Source organism: Molothrus aeneus, chromosome 1 (assembly GCF_037042795.1).
Source record: "Molothrus aeneus isolate 106 chromosome 1, BPBGC_Maene_1.0, whole genome shotgun sequence".
In the NCBI taxonomy this organism is placed as follows: domain Eukaryota; kingdom Metazoa; phylum Chordata; class Aves; order Passeriformes; family Icteridae; genus Molothrus; species Molothrus aeneus.
In genome coordinates, this window is record NC_089646.1 from 131,249,878 (window position 1) to 131,270,463 (window position 20,586).

At 40.7% G+C, this 20,586-nt stretch overlaps 1 protein-coding gene across 1 annotated transcript in view; it reads right to left on the reverse strand.

Moving 5' to 3' along the window:
• CPQ (carboxypeptidase Q) overlaps positions 1 to 19,518 on the reverse strand; it is a 147,623-nt gene extending 128,105 nt beyond the window's left edge. The window contains exons 1-2 of the mRNA XM_066547810.1: positions 19,468 to 19,518; positions 1,300 to 1,756 (exon numbers count right to left, since the gene is read on the reverse strand). Of these exons, the coding sequence (XP_066403907.1) occupies positions 1,300 to 1,726 (427 nt within the window). The 5' untranslated portion in view covers positions 1,727 to 1,756; positions 19,468 to 19,518. The remainder of the gene's footprint in view (positions 1 to 1,299; positions 1,757 to 19,467) is intronic.
• Between the last annotated feature and the right edge of the window lie 1,068 nt (positions 19,519 to 20,586).

The following is a 20,586-nucleotide window of genomic DNA, read 5'->3' on the forward strand; positions in this document are numbered from 1 at the left end:
TTTTAGGAAGCTTGGAATAAGACTGGAAAGAATACAAAATAAGTTGTAGGCTTAAAATTTCCTCTAAATTTTCTCCTATCAAAGCACTAAACCTTGCACATATCATGGGACAAACAGATAGCGATGGTTCTAGCTGCTTTGCATTTTAGGCATGTGTTTACCTCAATATAACAGAACCATCTCAGATAAAATTCACAGCAGCAGTTTTGCAAACCAAGTATAACTCATTCCAAGCATATCTTAAATTACCCAGTTTTATTTGTTGTATTTTGACAAGCTATAGATTTTTTTCTAAACCTAACAGTTTTATGTGTTGTTTCATTTCAAACAGAAAGCTCTCTATCACAAAAATTTACAATTCATAAAAAAAAATTATGAGTATCATGTTACCTTTTATTTCCTAAACTAAATTTATTTTCTTATAAAGGAATACAAATGCTTTTGAAGTGGTCTAGGAATAAGTATACTGTTTTTTATGGAGAGCAGTCACAGAAGAAGGTTCTCATCTGGCCTTTAAATAACAATCCTCAAAGCCTCACATCAATAAGTACAAATGGAGAATCTTATAAATCATTTTGTTTGTAGGCAATCTAATATTTTGGGGTTTAAAAGACCAGAATCTTGTTAAGTGCAGCTAATGGTTATTCTTGCTCCTGAGTAACATATCACACATGATCATCTAAAAGGCAGCACACAGTTCAGTGACAGGAAAGGGACAAAGTGAGCATGTAAACAATGTGAACAGTAACTTAGAAGCTGAGCATGAGACAGGAGAAGGGAAGGGAAGGGGAAGGGGAAGGGGAAGGGACACAGATACCAACTGCTATGTTTAGTGAGGGGTTTGAACTCTCCAAGCTCACCTCCTTTTTCTGCTGCCTTGTTTTTCACTGGAGTGAAGGGCTGAGCCTGGCAAAATAGGGCACATGAAGAGAAGGAAAAATCATGTGTCAACTTGACACCCCATGGAGAACTTCTTTCCTACCAACCACAATGGAGGACCAGAATCTTTGCAAATGATGTTCAGCAGTGTTAAAAAAAAGGGTATAAATTTAAAGGAAAGTTCTTTCTTCCAGGAATCAACTCCGATGTTACAAGTCTGTTCAACCAGACTCTATTAAGATAAACTGCACCAGTCACAACCATGCCATATAGAAAAGTCCTAGGAAAACAGCACCTTGTTTTGCAGAACTATTATAGCAAGAAGAAAACCACAGTTTGACCACTGAGAGAAGTTATCAGGGGTACAATACAGTTTGTGTTAAAAAGCAAGTCACATGTAATTCTAAAAAGAAGTGTTACCTTCTGGAGGAGTTGCAATACTGTTCCCAAGTCCCAAAATAGCAATGCTATGATTCCTTGGTTCCAGCATCACTGCAAACTCTTCTCCTCTTTCCCAGTGTGGTACTTTCACAGGCTCTAGATGCACATTTTCCAGCCCATCTTTCTGCAGGGCACTGAACATATATTTGATGGCTGCCTCTAAGTTTTTTGAACCACTGAGTCTAGGTCCTATGGTGTCAGCAAAAACTGCTAATCTTTCATAGGATCTGTTCTGAGCCTTTCCATGAACAGCAAGATCAATAATAGCCTTAGCAATATCAGTATAGCCAGCTATCTCATTTTTAATGTCTTCAAATGACTTCAGGGAACTTCCATCTCTTCTCAAAGATTTCCCAGCATACTGGTGTAATAAATTAATGAGAAATATTAAGAATAAGTGCTTCATTTTTTCTCTTTCTTCTTTTCCACAGATGACCTGTTGGAGAGGAAAAATTTAAAAAAAAAGAAAGTTAAAAAAACCATACACCTATCAGCAATACTTTTAGTTATTTGGATTGGCAGACAGAAATGAAATGAAAAGAAATTAGTTTATCATGAAAATGCTTTGATCAGAACTAGCAGAAAAGTAAACTCAACTTGAAGACAGAGTTATTGAAAGCAAATAAAAAAGATATTTAGACCACTGGACACAAACTTTGTGCTCTTTAGAAATATCCTTGGAATGCTGCATCTCTTTAAATAAACACATTCTTCAAAGCATCAAAACCCAGGGCTGCTCCCATGCAGGAGGAGTTTTGCATCTCCTTTCTGTTAGGAGCAGGACTTTTCAGAAGTGTCAAATCAAATGTCTTTACACAAAACATCCAGACAAAAACTTTTCTTATACCATTCATGAATAAAAGTTCTTCCTGATCTCCATCTTCATAATCAGAAAAGTACTTTCTATTGTACTAGAAAGATTTAAGCTTTAGATCCGATGCCTCCAGTGACCTGGTTTTAGCTAGGATAGAGATCATTTTCTGCTTAGTAAGTGATCCAGTGCTCTGGTTTGGATTCAGCATTAGAATAACATTGATAACACACTGATGTTTTGGTTGTTGCTAAGCAGTGCTTACCCTAAGTCAAGGATTTCCAGTGTCTCATGCTCTGTGAATGAGGAGCTGCACAAGAAGTTGGGAGGGAGCACAGCCAGGACAACTGACCTACACTGACAAAAGGGATATTCCATACCAAGTTGAGTACACAAACTGGGGGAGTTGACTGGAAGGGCCTGATCACTTCTCAGGGAAAGGCTGGGCATTGGTCAGCAGGTGGTAAGCAATTGGATTGTGCATCACTTGTTTTTCTTGGGCTTTTTAATTTTTTTATTATCATCATCATTATTATTATAACACTTTACTTCTTTTCATCTACTAAACTGTTCTTACCTGAACCCATGAGTTTTTTTTACTTGTATTGGTTTGGCATGGCCTGGTTTTTGGCAGCAGGGGGGCCACAAAGATGTCTCCTGTGGGAAGCTGCTGGAAGCTTCCCACCATGTCTGGCAGAGCCAATGGTTGATGGCTCAGAAGATGGACATGCTGCTGGCCAAAACTGGGCCAATGAGAGAGGCTGGTTACACCTCTGTGATGACATTCTTGAGAAGAAAATCCAAACAAAGTCACAGGTTTTTTGCTCCTAATCAGAGAAGGAGGTGAGAACATGTGAGTGAAACAACATGGCAACACCAAGGTCAGTGGAGAAGGAGGGGAGGAGCTGCTCCAGGGACCCGAGCCGATTCCACTGCAGGACACGGTGAGGACCAAGGTGAAGCAGCTGTGCCCCTGCAGCCTGTGGGGATCCATGGGGGATGCAGAGATCCACCCACAGCCCCTGGGGATCCATGGGATATGCAGAGATCCACCCACAGCCTGTGGGGATCCATGGGGGATGCAGAGATCCACCCACAGCCCCTGGGGATCCATGGGGGATGCAGAGTTCCACCCACAGCCCATGGGGATCCATGGGGGATGCAGAGATCCACCCACAGCCCCTGGGGATCCATGGGGGATGCAGAGATCCACCCACAGTCCCTGGGGAGGTGCCCATGCCGGAGCGGGGGGATGCCTGGAGAAGGCGGTGATCCAGTGGATGATCTGGTGGAGAGAGCAGGCCCCTGCTCCAGGCTGGAGCAGCCTGTTCATGGAGGACTGCACCCCATGGAAAGAGACCCACACCACAGCAGTTTTGGGAGGACTGTGTGCCTGTGGGAGGGACTCACGGTGCAGCAGGTGTGGTTTGGCTGCTGCTCATGGGAGTGCACCCACACTGGATAAGTTCACAGAGAGCTGTCTCCTGTGGGAGGGACCCCACGGCCCCACAGGGGACAGAGTCCTCTCCCAGAGCAGCAGAAGAAAATCTCAGTGATGAACTGACCAAAACCCCCATGCCCTGTGCTGTCTGTGGGAAGGGGCAACCTAAGCATTTATGAGAGCTTCTGATCAGCTCCCAAAAAGGGGGGATAATCCATTAGGCATGCACCCATAAGATGCCATCTGAAACACTGGCTGTGCAATGCAGAAATAAAACACAGAAAGAGTCAAAATACTAACCACATTTCCAGGATCAATAAACCACCAGAATTCATAAACAAATAAACTAAAACACCCCAATGCCCACAAAAAAACCACTCACGCAATCATTTTGGAGTCACCAAGCCTAGATCAGATGACAACCAACACAAACTGCCAGCCTTCCACAGACCTTTATGGGTCTTTTCATAAACAGCAATTTAAACAATAGCTTTAGCAATAGAGGAATACTAAGGTATTCTCCTTAACTATTCAAATGTCCCCTAAGCTTGAGATCAAGGAAGAAATAAGTTATTCACAGTGAAGCATCATTTTTTGCAAAATGACAAAAAATCATTATTGATTTCATCTGTGAACAATAAATCTATCACAGAGATTTCTCTGAGACAGACAGGGCAAAGGTCCTCCACAATCAGGAGCAGAAGACTTGGGTTATGTCAGGACACTGCCTGAGAACTGCAAAATGCCTTTTATAGTCTGAGTTACTGTTTATTTGTGGTTATATTACACAGAGAGTATTGGTGTATTTTTATTGCTATGCTCTGCACTTTCTTCATGTACTTTCCCTTAGCCAGTTAATTACATGCTCTTAGACATCCTCCTCTAGAGACATCAGTCATTTTCTCAGGATGACCATGCTTGTTCCCTGATTTTTGTGAAGTTCATCATGCATAAAGAAGCCAGCATAAAAAATGGGTAAGTGCTGACTGAAGTAACACAATTCTGTAGACTTAGTTTCAAAAACTTAATGTCTGGGGGTCTGTTTGTTTAAGAGTTTGCCAAATCTACCAGAAGAAGCAGACACACTTAGCTGTTACACAGAAGACACAGAGGGATTATCTAAATAGCACTGGCCACCTCAAAGAGCCCCCAGCTACCAACTTCATGCATTTTTTTCCAATGGACAGATGTGACTGCAGTTATCACATTTCCCTTAAATAAGAAATGTTTTCTTTATTCTTCCTAGCCTCATTCAAAACCAGCAGCATCCACACTCCAAAGACTGCCCCAGAGGACCTGCATTTAGGAGATATACTTCTTCCAGGAATTTCCCACTCAACACTGAGAACAGATAGGTTTCCACAACTTTTGTGGATGTAACACTTCTGTGTTGCACAGCATTTCACTGCCTCCAATGCATTGTAAAAGGAACATAATTCAAACCCTGGTCAAGAACAAAAAAAAAGGAATGTAATTTATTGTGCTTTCCTTGAATACTCCAGCATAATCTGTTCAAAAGCAGCTATCTGAAATATTTCCCTGCTGGGTAAAATAACATCATACTCAGACTGCAATAGAGAATCATTCCACTGCTAGTCCAGGGAAAGAATCACACATCTGTTTTCCCAGTCTCTGCAACTTTATCACCCCAGTGAATCATCTAACAAAGGAGATTACTTATTTTTCCACATCTAACTAGTTAAGACTCAGCAAATGAACCTCACAATGCAAGCCAAATTAATAAAAAATAACAGGGCAATCAAAATTGTTCAATGTGTTTTATTGTCCATGAAGCAGAAAGAGAGCATCCAGCCATAGCAGTACCTGGATCCATACAGAAAGAAGGGAATGCTCTGAATATAGTTCACAGGAAGAGAGATTTTTCCCTGCAAAATACTAGCAGAACATTTAAAAGGGAAAGTCTGGAGTGAGGAAGACCAAGTTAAGTAGCACTTAAACAAACTGTACATATATAAATCCATGGGGCCTCATGGGTTGCACCCACAAATATTGAGAGCTGATACAATTGTGAGGCCACTCTTGTTACCTTGCTCCTATCTTTGAGAAGGGCAAGAAATAAAATGAGCTACAATAAGAACTACAGACCAGTCAGCCTCACATCAAGCTCTGGCAAGCAGACAGGAGAAAAATCCTGAAAATTACTTCCACACATATGAAGGACAAGAAGGTGACTCAGAATAGTTAGCATGGATTTACAAAGGGGAAATTGCATAATGAAAGTGATGCCCATCTAGGACAGAATTGCTGGCTTGGTAGATGAGAACAGAGCAGTGGATTTGTTTCCCTTTTACATTAGTAAGGCAGTTGACAGTCTCCCTAAAAGTCTCAGGGAAGCTGATGAAGTATAGGCTGGATGAGCAGTGAGGTGGATTAAAAATCAACTGAACAACCAAGCTCAGAGGATTCTGAGTGACATCTAGGTGGCAGATGGTAGCTAGTGGTGATCCCTAAAAGTCCATACCTGGTCCAGAACTCTTATAAATCTCCATTAATAATCGGGATGCTTTGACAGAGTGTGGCTTCCAATGATGGGAAGATGGGAGGAGTGGCTGTGTAGATGGTTGTGTGAAGAGGCAGGCAGGCAGGAACCTTATAAATTCAACAAGTCCTGCATCTGGGGAAGACTAACCCCCATGCACTAAGGCAGGCTGGGGATACCCAGCTGGAAAGGAGTTGGCACAGAATGAGTCAGCAAAACCTCATGTTGGCAAAGACCAGCAGCCTGATGGGCTGCACATCTGCTGCCGGCAGACAGAGGGATGTGATCTTTCCCTCTAGTCAGCATTAGAGAAGCCAGACCTGGATTATTTCTTCATTCCTGGGCTTCCCAGCGTGAGAAATGATGAGAGAGATGTGGACATGCTGAAGAGTGCAACAAAGATGATTAAGGGACTGGAGTATCCAGTATCCCTATTAGGAGAGGTTGAGAAAGCTTTAACTGTTCAGTCTAGAGAAGAAAATATTATTTTCTTCTCCAGAAGGAGAGGGAGGGATTAATCAGTGGATAGAAATACCTGATGGGAGGGAACAAAGAAGGCAGCGCCAGGCTCTTTCCAGTGGTGCCCACCAACAGAACAAGAGTCAATGGAAACAAACTGAAATATATGAAATTCCACCGAAGGCACCTTTTTTTTTTTTTCTTTTTTTTTTTAAAGTGAGGGTAGTCAAACACTGGAAGAGGTTGCCCAGAGAGGTTGTGAAGTGTCAATACAGGGACATATTCCAAACCTGTCTAGGCATGGAATGTCATGGTTGTCTAGGGCCTGGACAACCAGCTTCAGCTGACCCTGCTTAAAAAGGCACTTTGGACTAGAGCTCAAAAGATATCTTTCAAACTAGATGTGTAATTTGGAAAATGAAAGGAGACCAGAGACACAAGCTGAAAGGGTTTTAAAAAATCAAGGGAGAAAGGTTCTAAGTATGTAGAAGAAAAAGATAATCTGAAGGCAGAAAATAAGTCTTTTCCAGCTCAAATTAGTATGAAAGAATGAAATGTACAAAACAATACAATGCAGGTAGTGCAGAGGGTGTCAGAAGATACATTTATTAGTAGTTACTTTAAGGATACTTCCACTTATTGTGTGGCCAACTTGTCTGTACCTAACTGCTGTCTTTGATGCTAAAGTGCAAGCTCATTGAGATTTTAATCTTTCAATGGTGCCCTTATATAAAAGAAGGGCACATCCAAACTTTAATCAGGCTAACTGGCATTTCCACCATTAAAAACATTACAATATAAATTACTTAAATGTTACAGATGGAAAAGAATAAAAGGAAGAGGAAAAAAGACTCTCTCAGATGAGAGATTGATTACTATCTGATTGATTACTGTCTACAGCAATCAGATAACAGAAAGTGGAGCAGAGGGCATAAAAATAGGATAAACAAAGCTAGAGCACTGCTTCTTCTCCAGTGTGGCAAGGTTTTCCCAAAATCCTAGTTGAAAATACAGACAAAAGGACACAGTTCACAGAAGTCATGGTTATGGGAAATGAAGAATGAAAACAATAAATTGAGGCTATTAACCACTTAATTGCTAGACATCTGCTATATCTGCAGAGTATCTATCAGTTTCCTAACCACCATTTGATTTTCCTTCAGGGACTGGAGGAAATCTTGAAATCACACAGTGGTTTTGATGACATGAGAATAGACTGAAAAGCCCCAGGGTAACAAACTAACATGCTGCAGAGTGATGTCTGATACGTTTAATAGCACTGGAAAAAAGTTTGTTGTGACAGCTGTGGAGTAGGATGACTGGGAGGCTAGGTGAACTTGCAAAACGAGGCGGAGATTTCTGCCTAAAAATAAAGTCAGAGTTCTTCTATCACTTATAAAGATAAGGAGGAGGGGTGGATGGGAGGTGAGGGAAATACAAGCTTTATGATCTTGAAGAGTGAAGCAGAAAAGCAGACATTCCTCAAAGACTGCTTTTTCAGAATTGTCATAATTCCTCACCTGGGAACACTTAATCAGTTAGAAAACCTTGGGCTGGGGAACACACGCAGTTGTAACTATCATTTACATTACAAAGCCCTTAAAATTAGCCTTTTGAATCATAAAACTAAGGTAAAGAAGAGTACAACACAACAAGGATATAAGGTTTTGGATAATGTTATTACTTGGACCAAAAAGTCTAAAATACTGAAGGAAACACCTGAGCTGTTTTACTTTTATCAACTTCAGAAGAACTATTTTGATTTTCTGCAACTGAAATCCGTGACCTATGACCATATAGGCTCTAGTAGTGATACTGACTTATGCAGACATAATAGGAAGTGAAAAGTTTTATGAACTCTGTAAAGATTAAGACTGAGAAAATCCAAACATTCCAAGAGACACTGCAGCCACAGTTCCCCATTTGGCAGAAGTTCATACCCTACTTATAGTCAGTATGGCGGAAGTACTATAGCTTAACACAGAAAGGCAGCAGCAAAAGGAGCCACTCTTCCCTCTTTCTTCACCTCCAAGCCTCAGAATAGTAACAGGCTACCTTGATATATTCTTATTCCATAGCTGCTGCTGAAATGGATGGCAATAATCCTGAAGAATCACACCACAATCCATGTGCTGGATACTGTATCCAGCATACTGTATCCAAATTCTGTATCAGCAAAACCACAGAAATGATCAGCCAGCTACTTCTCTAAGTGGTGTGGTCCAGACAAAAATTAAGTTAAGAATAACAAAAAAACCCCACAAGCACTGAACAATGCCTCAGCCACACAACAGCTGATATTATTCTTCTTAATAAGCATGGAAAATATAGTTCTCACAAGGGAGTACATTATCTTTTCAGAGGCAAAAGATAGGAATTCAGTGGGATTTTTAAATGAGAATTGAAGAGAAATACTTAATGAATGGAAGGCAGTTAGGAAACAATGACACCAAAATACAGTGTTGTTCATATTACATTAAATGCCAAAATGTATAGCTAAAGCCAACTGATAATGTTGAAAGACAACTGAGGGGAGGAGAAGGGAATGATTTTGGACAAATAAATCAATACATACAAGAATAGGGCTACAATTATCTGGTATTTTTATGCGCAACTTCATTCAAATCCACTATTGCCCTAGTGTAAAAAGCAAGACAGGTATCTTGTACCATTTCACAAAATTCCTAAACTATCGAAACACAAACTCTTCAGAATTGCATATTTTTGTGTTAGCCTTTCCTACAGGTGAAAAGGGCTCCCCTTTTAAGGAAGCAACATAACCACAGAAATCTTCTCTCACAACCTCTTCAGTACTTATGCTTAAGCTTCTTGCACCCAAAATTCTAAACTAAGTTTCTTTTGGAAAACATGTTCAACAAGACATCTTCCATCCTGTATTAAGTTAAATCATTCCTACAAATCAGATGTTAAATATTTTTCTTCTGAGTTTTTATTGAAAAACTAGCAGACTGCATCCAGCCAAATGATGAAACCTATCTCCCTACCAGGAGGAAGCCTATGACAGAAGGTATGAACCATGAGCAAATGCTCAATCCATACCTCTGGATAGCAAGAGCTGCTAAAATTGATGGACAGACATTGCAACAGGAGCAAACCAAGTTCTGTTAGCAGCAGTCAGTACAGGGCTGTTACTGACAAAGGCTGGTCTGCCATCCCTGTGAAAGCCAAAAGGAATCCCACTGCCATGCATCTGGCACTTGCAGGTACTTCCCGATGTGCCTCCAAGCAGCGTTCCAGCAGAAGGCTGTTCAGTCCTACGAACACGTGTGTGCTCTAGATTTTGGCCAGAAAATCTAAATACTTTCAGTTTCTCCTTCCAACAATTAAATCTCAGTTTTAAAGACAACTACAGATTTAAGGGTCAGGACATTTGCCAGAATGAATCACCAAATTAAGCAACCTTTGTTACTAATTACGTAATGTGTAACAGGAGTGCAACAGACCAACTTTTCTACTGAATTTTAACAAAAATTGCACCAGATGTTTGCAGCTACATATATATTATATACCGCCTCAGAATTAGAAACTTTTAAGTTAAATTCTTAACATTTTCATATATGACAAGAATAATATGCCTCTACAACCACACATCTACAAAGCACTTTTTGCTTTGCATATGGAACAAAATATTTCATTTTAAGTCAGTGGATTCAGACAAAGGTTACGTACATTAAACACCTTAAAGAAAAAGACCAAAAAAGGGCAATACCAACATTTTCAAAAGTATCCAACCATTTTAGCACCTTTACTTAATACATCTACAGTCCCAGTGTACAAACTATAAGTAGCACATTAATTCCAAATTATGTCAATAATCATTCAGCAATGCTGAATATAAGATATCTAAGAATATTAATAAACAAAATTTCTAGATTAAAATAACTGCAATTGTTGAGTATTTCATTTGTCATGTTTTTTTTCATACAGTCTTTCTCTAGTCACAAGCAAAGGTAAGTTCCTCATACTGCTACAGTAAAAAGCAATAAAATGGTTTTGTGAAGCTGAGAAGTCTGGTCAACATATTGCTAGATTTGTTAGGAACTTTTATTTTATTCTTTCCCCTCCTTATTGTAGGATACACCCACTGAATCTTCCCTTTCCAAAACAACAAAAATTTGTAAACGCAACTGTACAAAAAAGTGAAGGATCAGGGATTTCTCATTACAATTGACAGAAAAATTACCTTTATGATGCACATATTTCTTTACTTATATTAAGGGCGGGAAAAGATATTAATTTCTATGAGATATATTATGAAGTATGTCATTTATGATTTCATCATGTTCACTAGAGAATAATACGGGTACTCAAATATCACCCTGTATTCCAACATATCAGCATTAGAAACAAGTGGCTACAGTTCAGTGGCAATGTACAATTGGGGCCACCATCCAATTGCAGAATGCAATGAAATGTGGAAAAAAAAAAAAAAAGAAAGAGAAAAAAAATCTTAAAAAGCTTAAATGTAACAGACTGCTAGCAAGATAAATACACTTTATTTAAAGAGCTTGAGAGAAATCTGGGTTTTGGCCAATTTTGAGAAATAAATTAGCAAAATCAGACCTCTTTCTGATGTGGAAGAAAGCTCCAGCACCACTTTTTCATCAAAGCTACTCTCCAGTGCAGCACACATTTGATCATCAAGCACTACACTTACCATTCATAAGGCAGATCCAACTCTGTATAAGGCAAATCTGACTCTGTATTTAACTTCTAATTACTTTTTACTACCATTTAAAAGACAAAAATTATCAAACCATTTTGCTATTGCAGGATAAAAAAGCCAACTAGGACAACAGACATATATCACTATTAATTTATTTTTAATTTTTTAAAAAAATTTTATTTTGAGCAATGTTCCACACAGCCCTGTTATCAGGGTACCCCGTGCTACTCACTGCACAGACACACTGACAGAAACATGCCTTACAACTACAGACAAAAAGAACCAGCAGCTGGAAAAGGAGGCACCCAGAAGTGACACCTCCAAGTGCTTCAGCTGCCACAGAAAAGACATTAGCATAACCCCTCAGCCCCTTTCTTCTGACACTACCAAGAGCAGACAACCAAAAGCTTGCTGCACTGAAGCAAATGGTCACATTACAAAATGTCAACCGGCTATCAAAGTGAAAAAAGAAAAAACAAACAAACAACAAACCACCAACAAAAAGCCCAAGCAATTCCCAAAACATACCATAGAGTAAACACACTAATTATATAGAGAGGACAGTGACAAAATGTGATCAACCTTCTCTACAAATGTTAAGACATCTCCCTGACTTTACATTTGATTCTGATACTGCACCTGAACAATAATACTCAGAGATTAGATTATGTCAAGAAATTACGGGAGGAAACAAAACAGACAGGAGTTTTTCCCTAGATCTTAAATACTTCTGCACAGTTCAGATTGCATAAGGCAAAGTGAACACACAGGTGCCAGCTCCCAAACTCCAAAGTACCTGCCTCTGAGAAAACCAACCCATCAGCACTGACAAGAACACACCAGGCTTAGGTAAGTGACTGCACCTGAGCTCAGGAAGCACACAGGGACTTCAGCCAAACAGAGTCCAGAGAGCCCACAGCTTCACTTCCATACTCCCACTGCTCCTCCTATCCTTCTGCTACTCCAGGTGACAGCCACAAACTCCTCCTGGCTTTGCTGGACAAGTTATGCCTGGTACACAACAAAAAGTGAAACTACTTTGACACTCTTTAAATTAATATTTATATACAGTTCTACCAAAATTAGCAGAGAGCTCAGAGAATTAAGACATCTCTGGCTTTAGTTATTCCTCCAAAATAGCCTTCTGCAAGCACAAGCTTTGGGAATGTGGCCTTAAACTGCTTCTAGTCACAAGGCCAACCATTGAGGAGAGAAAAGCTTGAAGAAACAAAGCACTTGGAGCAGTCTACTTTGATTTAGCTATAACTGTTGGTTTTCAAACCCACACAATTGCTCAATCATTGACTACATCAAATTCAGAGGGCTTTATCCACAGCATGAAAAAAGCAACTATCAAACATTTGGGACTCTGACTGTTACTAGTGTGAGTTAAAAATGAAGCCTCTGCATCCTTCAGTAAATCCAGATGTTGCAAATGTCAGTCTCTTGATTAATTAAAAGCAATTCCAAGTTAAAATGGAACCGGTACTGGAGGATCATGCACACTTGGTTTCGATTTTATCGAAAAAACACAGCACATACAGCAGCTTGCAAGCAGAGGCAATTGGTGAAAATAGAGTTCATATGAAGTTACTAATGCTCCTTCATTCAAAAGCATCTTTGACTCCCTCATAAAGTGCTGATCCTTTCAGGATGATGATTTCACCACGTGTGACTAGACTTATGTTTTGGTTCTGCTCCTCTATGACAACTTCCAAGTTATTCCCTGAAACAGATCTGATGGCAACAGTAACCCTGTCATACCTGTTGAGCACAAAGTACTTCAATATAAACACCTGGAGAGCAAGCAAGGTCAGCAAGAAGCCTACATTTCTCAAGTTTACCATCCTATTTAATTCGTAGATTAAGGCCTTTTTTACAGCAGTTACGTTTTGCTTTCAGAAGAGCAGTTGAGTTTACACATACAGTTACCCACAGCTGCAGTGATCCTTGCAGCAAACAGCCCAGTTGTTATTACATCACAGCTGAAAATGTTTTCCAGGGAAAATAGCTGACTTTCATCCTTCCTATGTCACTGGTCTGTAGGGACAGGCAATGTAAGACAGCATGTTTTTGATCATTTTGGGAGGTAACATTAACTAATTTTTATTCATCCAGTATGCATCTGTTTGGGTTTTTTTTTTATTTAGAGTTCACATACTGATAAACTCCCAACAGTTATTTAAGATTCTTCAAAGGAACTTTGCTATGCTCCCATTCCTGTCTTCAACTGCTCTTGCCCTGGATTTTCAGAAAGTCACTACAGAGTGATAGAATGGTTTGGATTGAAAGACATGTTCAAGGTCAGTCCAAGCCCCCTGCAACAAGCAGGGTCAGCTTCAACTAGATCAGGCTGCTCAGAGCCCAACCCAACCTGACCTTGACTGTCCCCAGGAATGGGGCATCTACCACCTCTCTGGACAACCTGTGCTAGAGTTCCTTCACCCTCAGTATAAAAAATGTTTCCTTTATTTCTAGTGAAACTCTACTCTTTTAGTTTAAAACCATTACCCCTTGTTCTATCACAAGATGCCCTATTAAAAAGTCTCTCTCAATATTTCTTATAAGCTTCTTTCATTGCCAGATTTGCTTGAACAGTCTCTGTACAACTATCAAAGAGCCCAGTACAATCCATCTGTATTGGATACATTGCATTTGGCTATGACAGGTCTTCTAACAACTGTAGAGTACACCAGAGAACACTGCAAACAAAATATATCTGCTGACTTGGGTGGCATTGGTTGCTGGAGAGAAACACCATCTGCCCTCATTCAGTTACTCTCTGAAGCCACAGAGACATTACTGCTCACTACCACTCTTTCTGCAAGATTTCTCTTCAGCTGTAAGACCCAAGTCCAAAATGAAGCACGAATCACAGACTCTACCTGCTGGAGCAATGTATATTAAAATGAGTGTTTGTGTATTTTACCAGCCTGGACTGAGTGGGATACAGATTTGGATTTTGAAGTACATCTAGATCCCAGCTACAATCATTCTGCCCTTCAAACTGACATTCACTTACACCAGAACCTTGTCCATCTGATTAGCAGCTGAGAACCAATCCATAAATAGCAATTTTGATTTGTTTGCAGAAATTAATAATGAGCATTAGTACTGGGAGGTTACTGCCAAAGAGAAAATGAAGATGTACCACTCAAGGGAAGGCTGCACTGCAGAAGTCCCTGTGCTCTGAGCAGCAGACAGCTCTGCTCTTTCACTGCCACTGGGTGAGAATGGCTGACCAAAGGCCACTTGGGTAGCTGGGGTGGAAAACTCTGCAGCTGCTGCAGGTAAAATGCACAAGGGCAGTAACCCAGAGCCTGCATAGAATTTTCCACGCCTATTCCTGAGACTTTCTTCAACTGAAAACCCTCTAGAGATTCCTAACTCAACGGCTATTTCAAGACAACCAAACTGAACAATTAAAACCAAGTTGACTTGGTTTTCCTTCTTGAGTATCTCACAATGCATTGCTGAGGCAGAAATTGTCTGCTCTGTGTATTTTTCAACAGCACTGAACAGATTACCTGAGATTAGTATTGCACTTGTCTGCCTTACCTAGCTGTCATAGGAGAAAATATTAATAGCCCACTGCAGTAATATACAGAATCATTCTTAAAGATTGATCATATGGTCAATCTCAAAGAAATTAGTAGCTTACAATTTTTTCTGCTTCCAAAACAATAAAGATTTTCATTAAACTGAAACTCCAAGAAGTGTTTCATAGTCTGCCACAAAAGAGGACTTGTGTTTTGTACAGGAGAACATGACCAGAGAGAGAACAAGATCAGCCTTGTGATTCAGAACAGTATAAACAAACAGAATCAGAAAAACTAATCTCAAAACGTGTGCAGAGTAGAAGGGGAAACCAATTAAGACAAATCAAATTTAAGTTCTGGTCAGCAAATTTTACAGCTAAAATAGTGGATGCTTTCCCAATGGAGACTATTGGCTCAGATCATATCAGACCTCCAGAAAGAACATTTCTTTCTCAAATTACTATTGGCACATGCATAATATTATATAAGCCCCTTTTTGTGGGGCTACTTGAAACATAAAATTCCTTTGGACTCACTTGCTTTAAGTAAATTCATAGTCAAGTGCCTCCTCTGCGAAAAAAAAAAACCTCACAAAAAATTAAAGGCACGGTGTATCAATGTACATGTAGCAGATGAAAGCTAGAAAAATTCAGGGAGGACAGAAGAGTGGTCTCATTCCCTTTCATACAGTATATTCAAACAGGAAATGTAATTTCACTACATTTAAGTAAAAGATCAGTCACTTTAACCAGCAACTTGAGAAAAAGAAAGAAAGAAGAAAGCCCAAACACATAGACAACAACAGATTTAAACCCAGAACTGTTTTCTTATATCAGTACTAAAACAGGCTTTAAAAGGGTGACAACAATTCTCAGTTGGACAAGATGATGAGTCTGTGGGGTCAAAAATCAGGTTTGGGCAAATCTGTTGTTTATAACTCCTGTGATGCAAGGAATGTCTATGATAGGTGACCTGAGATTAACCTCCTCTTACTATAACATAATGATCATCGATTTAAAATTTATCTTAGATAGAGAATTGAGATAAATTTGACTGATATATTTTCTTTTTTAAAACAGCATTAGTATTCTCTTAGGTTGTAAGATCACAAGTCTTTTGCATACCTCTGACTGCAGTGTGTAGTACAATAAAACACTTTGCCAAAATACATAAATTCTCAGAGATGTATTTTAATCTACATGTCTATTCATTAGACACTTCTATCAAGTCTCTCTTGGCAGCAACAGCACCAAAGGGATTTCTACGTTTTTCTCCCATCCACTGTGGAGAAAATTCATAGAAGAGGCCTATGTTAGTTAGACCTAAAGAGTCTGATAAAATGTTACTATTATTAATACCAGTACAGAAAAAAAGGAAAGAATCCAAATGAGCCAGGCGTCTGAATAATAAAAAAAATAGGTAGGTAGGTAGGTAGGTAGGTAGGTAGGTAGGTAGGTAGGTAGGTAGGTAGACAGATAGATAGACAGCTTAAAAGCAAACCTCCCACCATTGGTCCATTCTCTCTATCTCAATATCAGAAATCAAGTCTCTTGTAAGACCAAGGTACCCAGATTACCATTTTTTAAAAAAGGCTAACATTCTTTACAGGGTAACAAGGTTAACATTTTTCTCAAGCTCACATACAATTTTCTCTTGTACTGTAAAACCGAAACAAAAAAGACCAAAGGATTCTTCAAAGATTTTAGCAAAAATACTGACTTAATTGAATAATTGGCATTTAAGAGATTACAAATCTGAGCTAAAACTTCACTATTGCCATCACAGTGAATATGTAAGTGACTTGGGGTCAGCTGAAGAAAGAATTTACATTTATTTCAGTACTTTGAGATTACTGCAGACATTTGGTAACAAAAAAGTGAAAGATTACTGCAATGCAGTTTTTGACAGATAATATTTCCTGTCGAGACAGAACAGAAAGAACTGTAGAGCTTCAAGATTGTAATTGTTTTGTACATTTCTACCCACAAAGTGCTTCTTTAGGCAAAATATTTCACCCCTGCAGCTGCTACCTCTTAGATGTACTGCCACCCTTCATCTTCATCTTCCCACAATTGGGAAGAAAGGAAGAAATGACAAGGCAAAGTTTTCAACCTTAAAACAAGAAAGTTTTATACAATATAACAGGAATAGATAAAAGAATCTCATGTGCATGATGAGTTTCTGCAATTATATCAAGATATTATAAGTTGCTTCCTTTCTCAAATCAGCATTAAAGACACACAGGCATTTGCAAAATCGTGTTGTAAAACAAATACAGATTTATATGAGCTTTTGCTAACAGATGTCTCCCAACAGGGGTCAATGACAGGTTGTTCTTCCCCAGCCCAGATTTGCAATCTGTTCTTATCTGATTCAGCATCTTATTGTTTTGCTGTTCAAAAGAATTATATGTATTTTAAACACCAAGAAACAAGATCAGGTAAGACAAAGGCTTTGTATGAATGTCTAAAGCTGTGGTTGCTTTGATCCAAGTTTATCTGCACAGCCTTCATCTTAAAGACAGAAGTTGGAGTAAAGTAAAACTAATGGTAAGGGACAATAGATTGATGCTATTCAACGTAGAGTGGATATGTATAAGGGAATTAGACAAAATTTACAAGGAAAGAAGGGATGTAAGAACTCTCATGCATATGGCAGGCTTTGTGGAGCTTGTTTGAGGAAATAAGGGTTTGAGATTTTATTAAAAACAATAATCCAACAGAAGGAACAACAGACAGGACTGGAAAGTGATTTTCAGAACTGACAGGTAAGCATGAGAAAGACTTCTAATAAAAGCTTTCATCCCTGCAAAAAATTAACCAGAACAAAATCAAGGCCAGCTTTTGTCACCCTAACTTAAATCTTAAGAATTTTCACAGGCTAAAATAGAGAGATACATTACAGATAGATGAAGATACAAGCAGTTATTCCATTTCCACATAGGAAGTCTGCTCTACAGCCAAGCCAAATATTGCTTTGTAAGAAGAAATGCTCACATGCTCCCCTTTAATCAAGAGATTACAACACTCCTACAACAGTTCTAGAGAACTATCTCCACAATTAGTAAAAACTAGTAAAACAAAAAATTAGTAAAAACTAATCTAATTTTGAACAGGGCAAAAACAACAGACAGGCAAAATTTTGAAATTAAGGCTCAATAACAAGACATTAGGATTTTAGGTGCCATTGTGCATGGCACTGTCTAAGCAGGCACTTTTGGTGCTCATGCAGCACTTAGGAAAGTCAGGTCCTCGAAATATTGCAGTTTGGAGGAAAAAACAAGTAATTAATACACAAACTGAATTCTTATGCTTGTATCTTGAATTTGTTCTTTTGTAGTTTCGAGCACATGTACAACTCGGCAGATATAACCACTACATTCAAAAGGTTCCTTTGCATCTAATGCTTCCTTAGTCAAATCTAGTTCAGCTCACAGAACTTGTATCTTTTTCATGTTTCTTAATATGTTTTTTTTAATATTTTAATCTATTATTTTCACAATATTTATTTATTTTTTAGCTTTCGGTCAATGACTGCTGTCAACCTTGCTCACTTCAGGATCATGGCAGAGCATCATGCTTTGCCTAACACTGACAATGCATCCCCCAAGCACTGTGTGACTGCCAACATTGAGTACATATTTGTTTTTAAATTAAGAGGAACAAGTGGGTGAGCAAGGATTTTGTTTCACAGAATCACAAAATCAATTAGGCTGGAAAAGATCTGAGATCTTTGAGTACAATCTCTGACCAAACATCACATCAACTAGACCCTGGCACAAAGTGCCACGTCCAGTCTTTCCTTAAACACCTCCGGGGATGGTGATTCCACCACTTCCTGGGCAGTCCATTCTAATGTTTAATCACTCTTTCTGTGACATTCCTCCAAATGTCCAGCTTAAAACTCCCCTGACACAGTTTAGGTTATGTTCACTTGTCCTGTCGCTTGTTACATGGGAAAAAAGACTGACCCCCATGTGGCTACAATCTCCTCTCAGGTAGTAATTGTAGAGAATGATAAGGTCCCCCTGAGCCTTCTTTTCTCCAGGTAAACACCTCCAGCTCCCTCAGCTGCTCCTCACAGGACTTGTGCTCCAGCCCCTTCCCCAGCTCCGTTGCCCTTCTCTGGACACGCTCCAGCCCCTCAATGTCTTTCTCGTACTGAGGGGCCCAGAAGTGGATGCAGTGCTTGATGTGCCCCAACCAGAGTCTCGGGGGACAATCCCTGCCCTGCTCCTGCTGGCCACACTTGCTGATACAGGCCAGGATGCCATTGGCATCCTTGGCCCGCTGGGCTCACTGCTGGCTCACGTTCAGCCAGCTGTCGACAAGCACCTCCAGATCTTTTTCTGCTGTGTCACCAATGGATCGTCCACGCTCCTGAAGTACGACCATGCTGGGGTCAGCCACCCCTGCAGCAAAAGGCAAACAGCAGCAGGGGTGAGGTGCCGAGCCCCGCTGTCAGGCCCAGCGGGCGAAGGCCCCATTGCGGGGTGGGGAAAGGCAGCACACGCTGCACGGCTCGAACGCAAGACAAGGAGCCGGGGCTGAGCCCGGCCGGGCCCGGGAATGGCGGCGAGGTGCCCCTCCTCCGGAGCAGAAGCCTCCCGAAAAAGCGCTGCAGCCCGGGGGAACGCCTAGTGCGGCGGCGGAGGAGGAGGAGGAGGAGGAAAAGGAGGAGGATGAGGCAGAGGGCAGAGCAAACACGCACCTTCCCCGTGCAGATCGGGCGGCGGCGCCGGCACAGCCCTGACCCCCGGGCGGCTGCGGACGGGGAAGGCGGAGCCGCCGCGGGCTGGGAGGGCCCGGCCGCCGCCCAGGAGCCGCCGGTGCCCCTGGCCCTGGCGCCTCGCAGCCCGCCCCGAGGTCAGGCGGGCCCCGCCCGGCCCGGCCGCTGCCGCCCAGCCCCGGGGGCCTGAAAACCATCATCCGTCACCAGCGGGCTTTCCAGGGGACTGAGAGCTTCCGTGCGAGGGGCTGTGAGGATGGTGAGGCGTTGGACGAAGCTGCCTCCCAAAGAAGTTGCGGATGCCCCATCCCTGGAAATATTCAACGCCAGGTGGGATGTGGTGCTGGGCAACGTGATCTGATGGAAGGTGTCCTTACCCATGGCAGGAGATTGGAATGAGACAGTTTTTAAGATCTCTTCCAACCCAAACTATTCTGTGATGCCGTGATGATTCTATGATTGTACTTTTATAGGGAATGTGTGATATTGGTGCAAGGGCACAGGGAAAATGGATGAAGCATGAGGAGCCTTTCTGCTGGCTGCACAGTGGCAGCATCCTTCTGAGTATTTGAGAGCATGGCAGTTCTTGCTTGTGTAGTTCATTGATGTTTTCCAGCTGTCTGAGAGCCCTTCCCGCTGCCTTCACGCTCCTGGGAACTGAGGCAGGGCCACTGCTCCTCAGATGGTGGCCGCCTGCAGAAGTAACATTGCACTCATTTAAATAAAGGTGTGTTTATAAAACACTTAGGTAAATGAGTGCAATTTCTTCTGTAGATAAGATCTTAAAATACAAACACGGGTCTTAATCTGCAAACACTTGAATTAAAGCTCTCATTTTATTCTGTTTAAGTCAATGGCACTACCCAGGTGCTTAGAGGTAAGGGTTTTTAGGATCAAAGCCCTTGGTGCATTTCCAAAAAGCTGCTGTAGTAGGAAGACGTTGAAGAATTTCTCTAATATTCACCACCGTATTCCAATATTAATGAACTTTCTGCCTCAGTGAAATGACTGTTACACTAATGAGCTTCATGGGTGTGTACCTTGAGGAGGGGTTTGAAACACATTATTATAAGATAATGGCTGATCCTGCCAACCTGACTC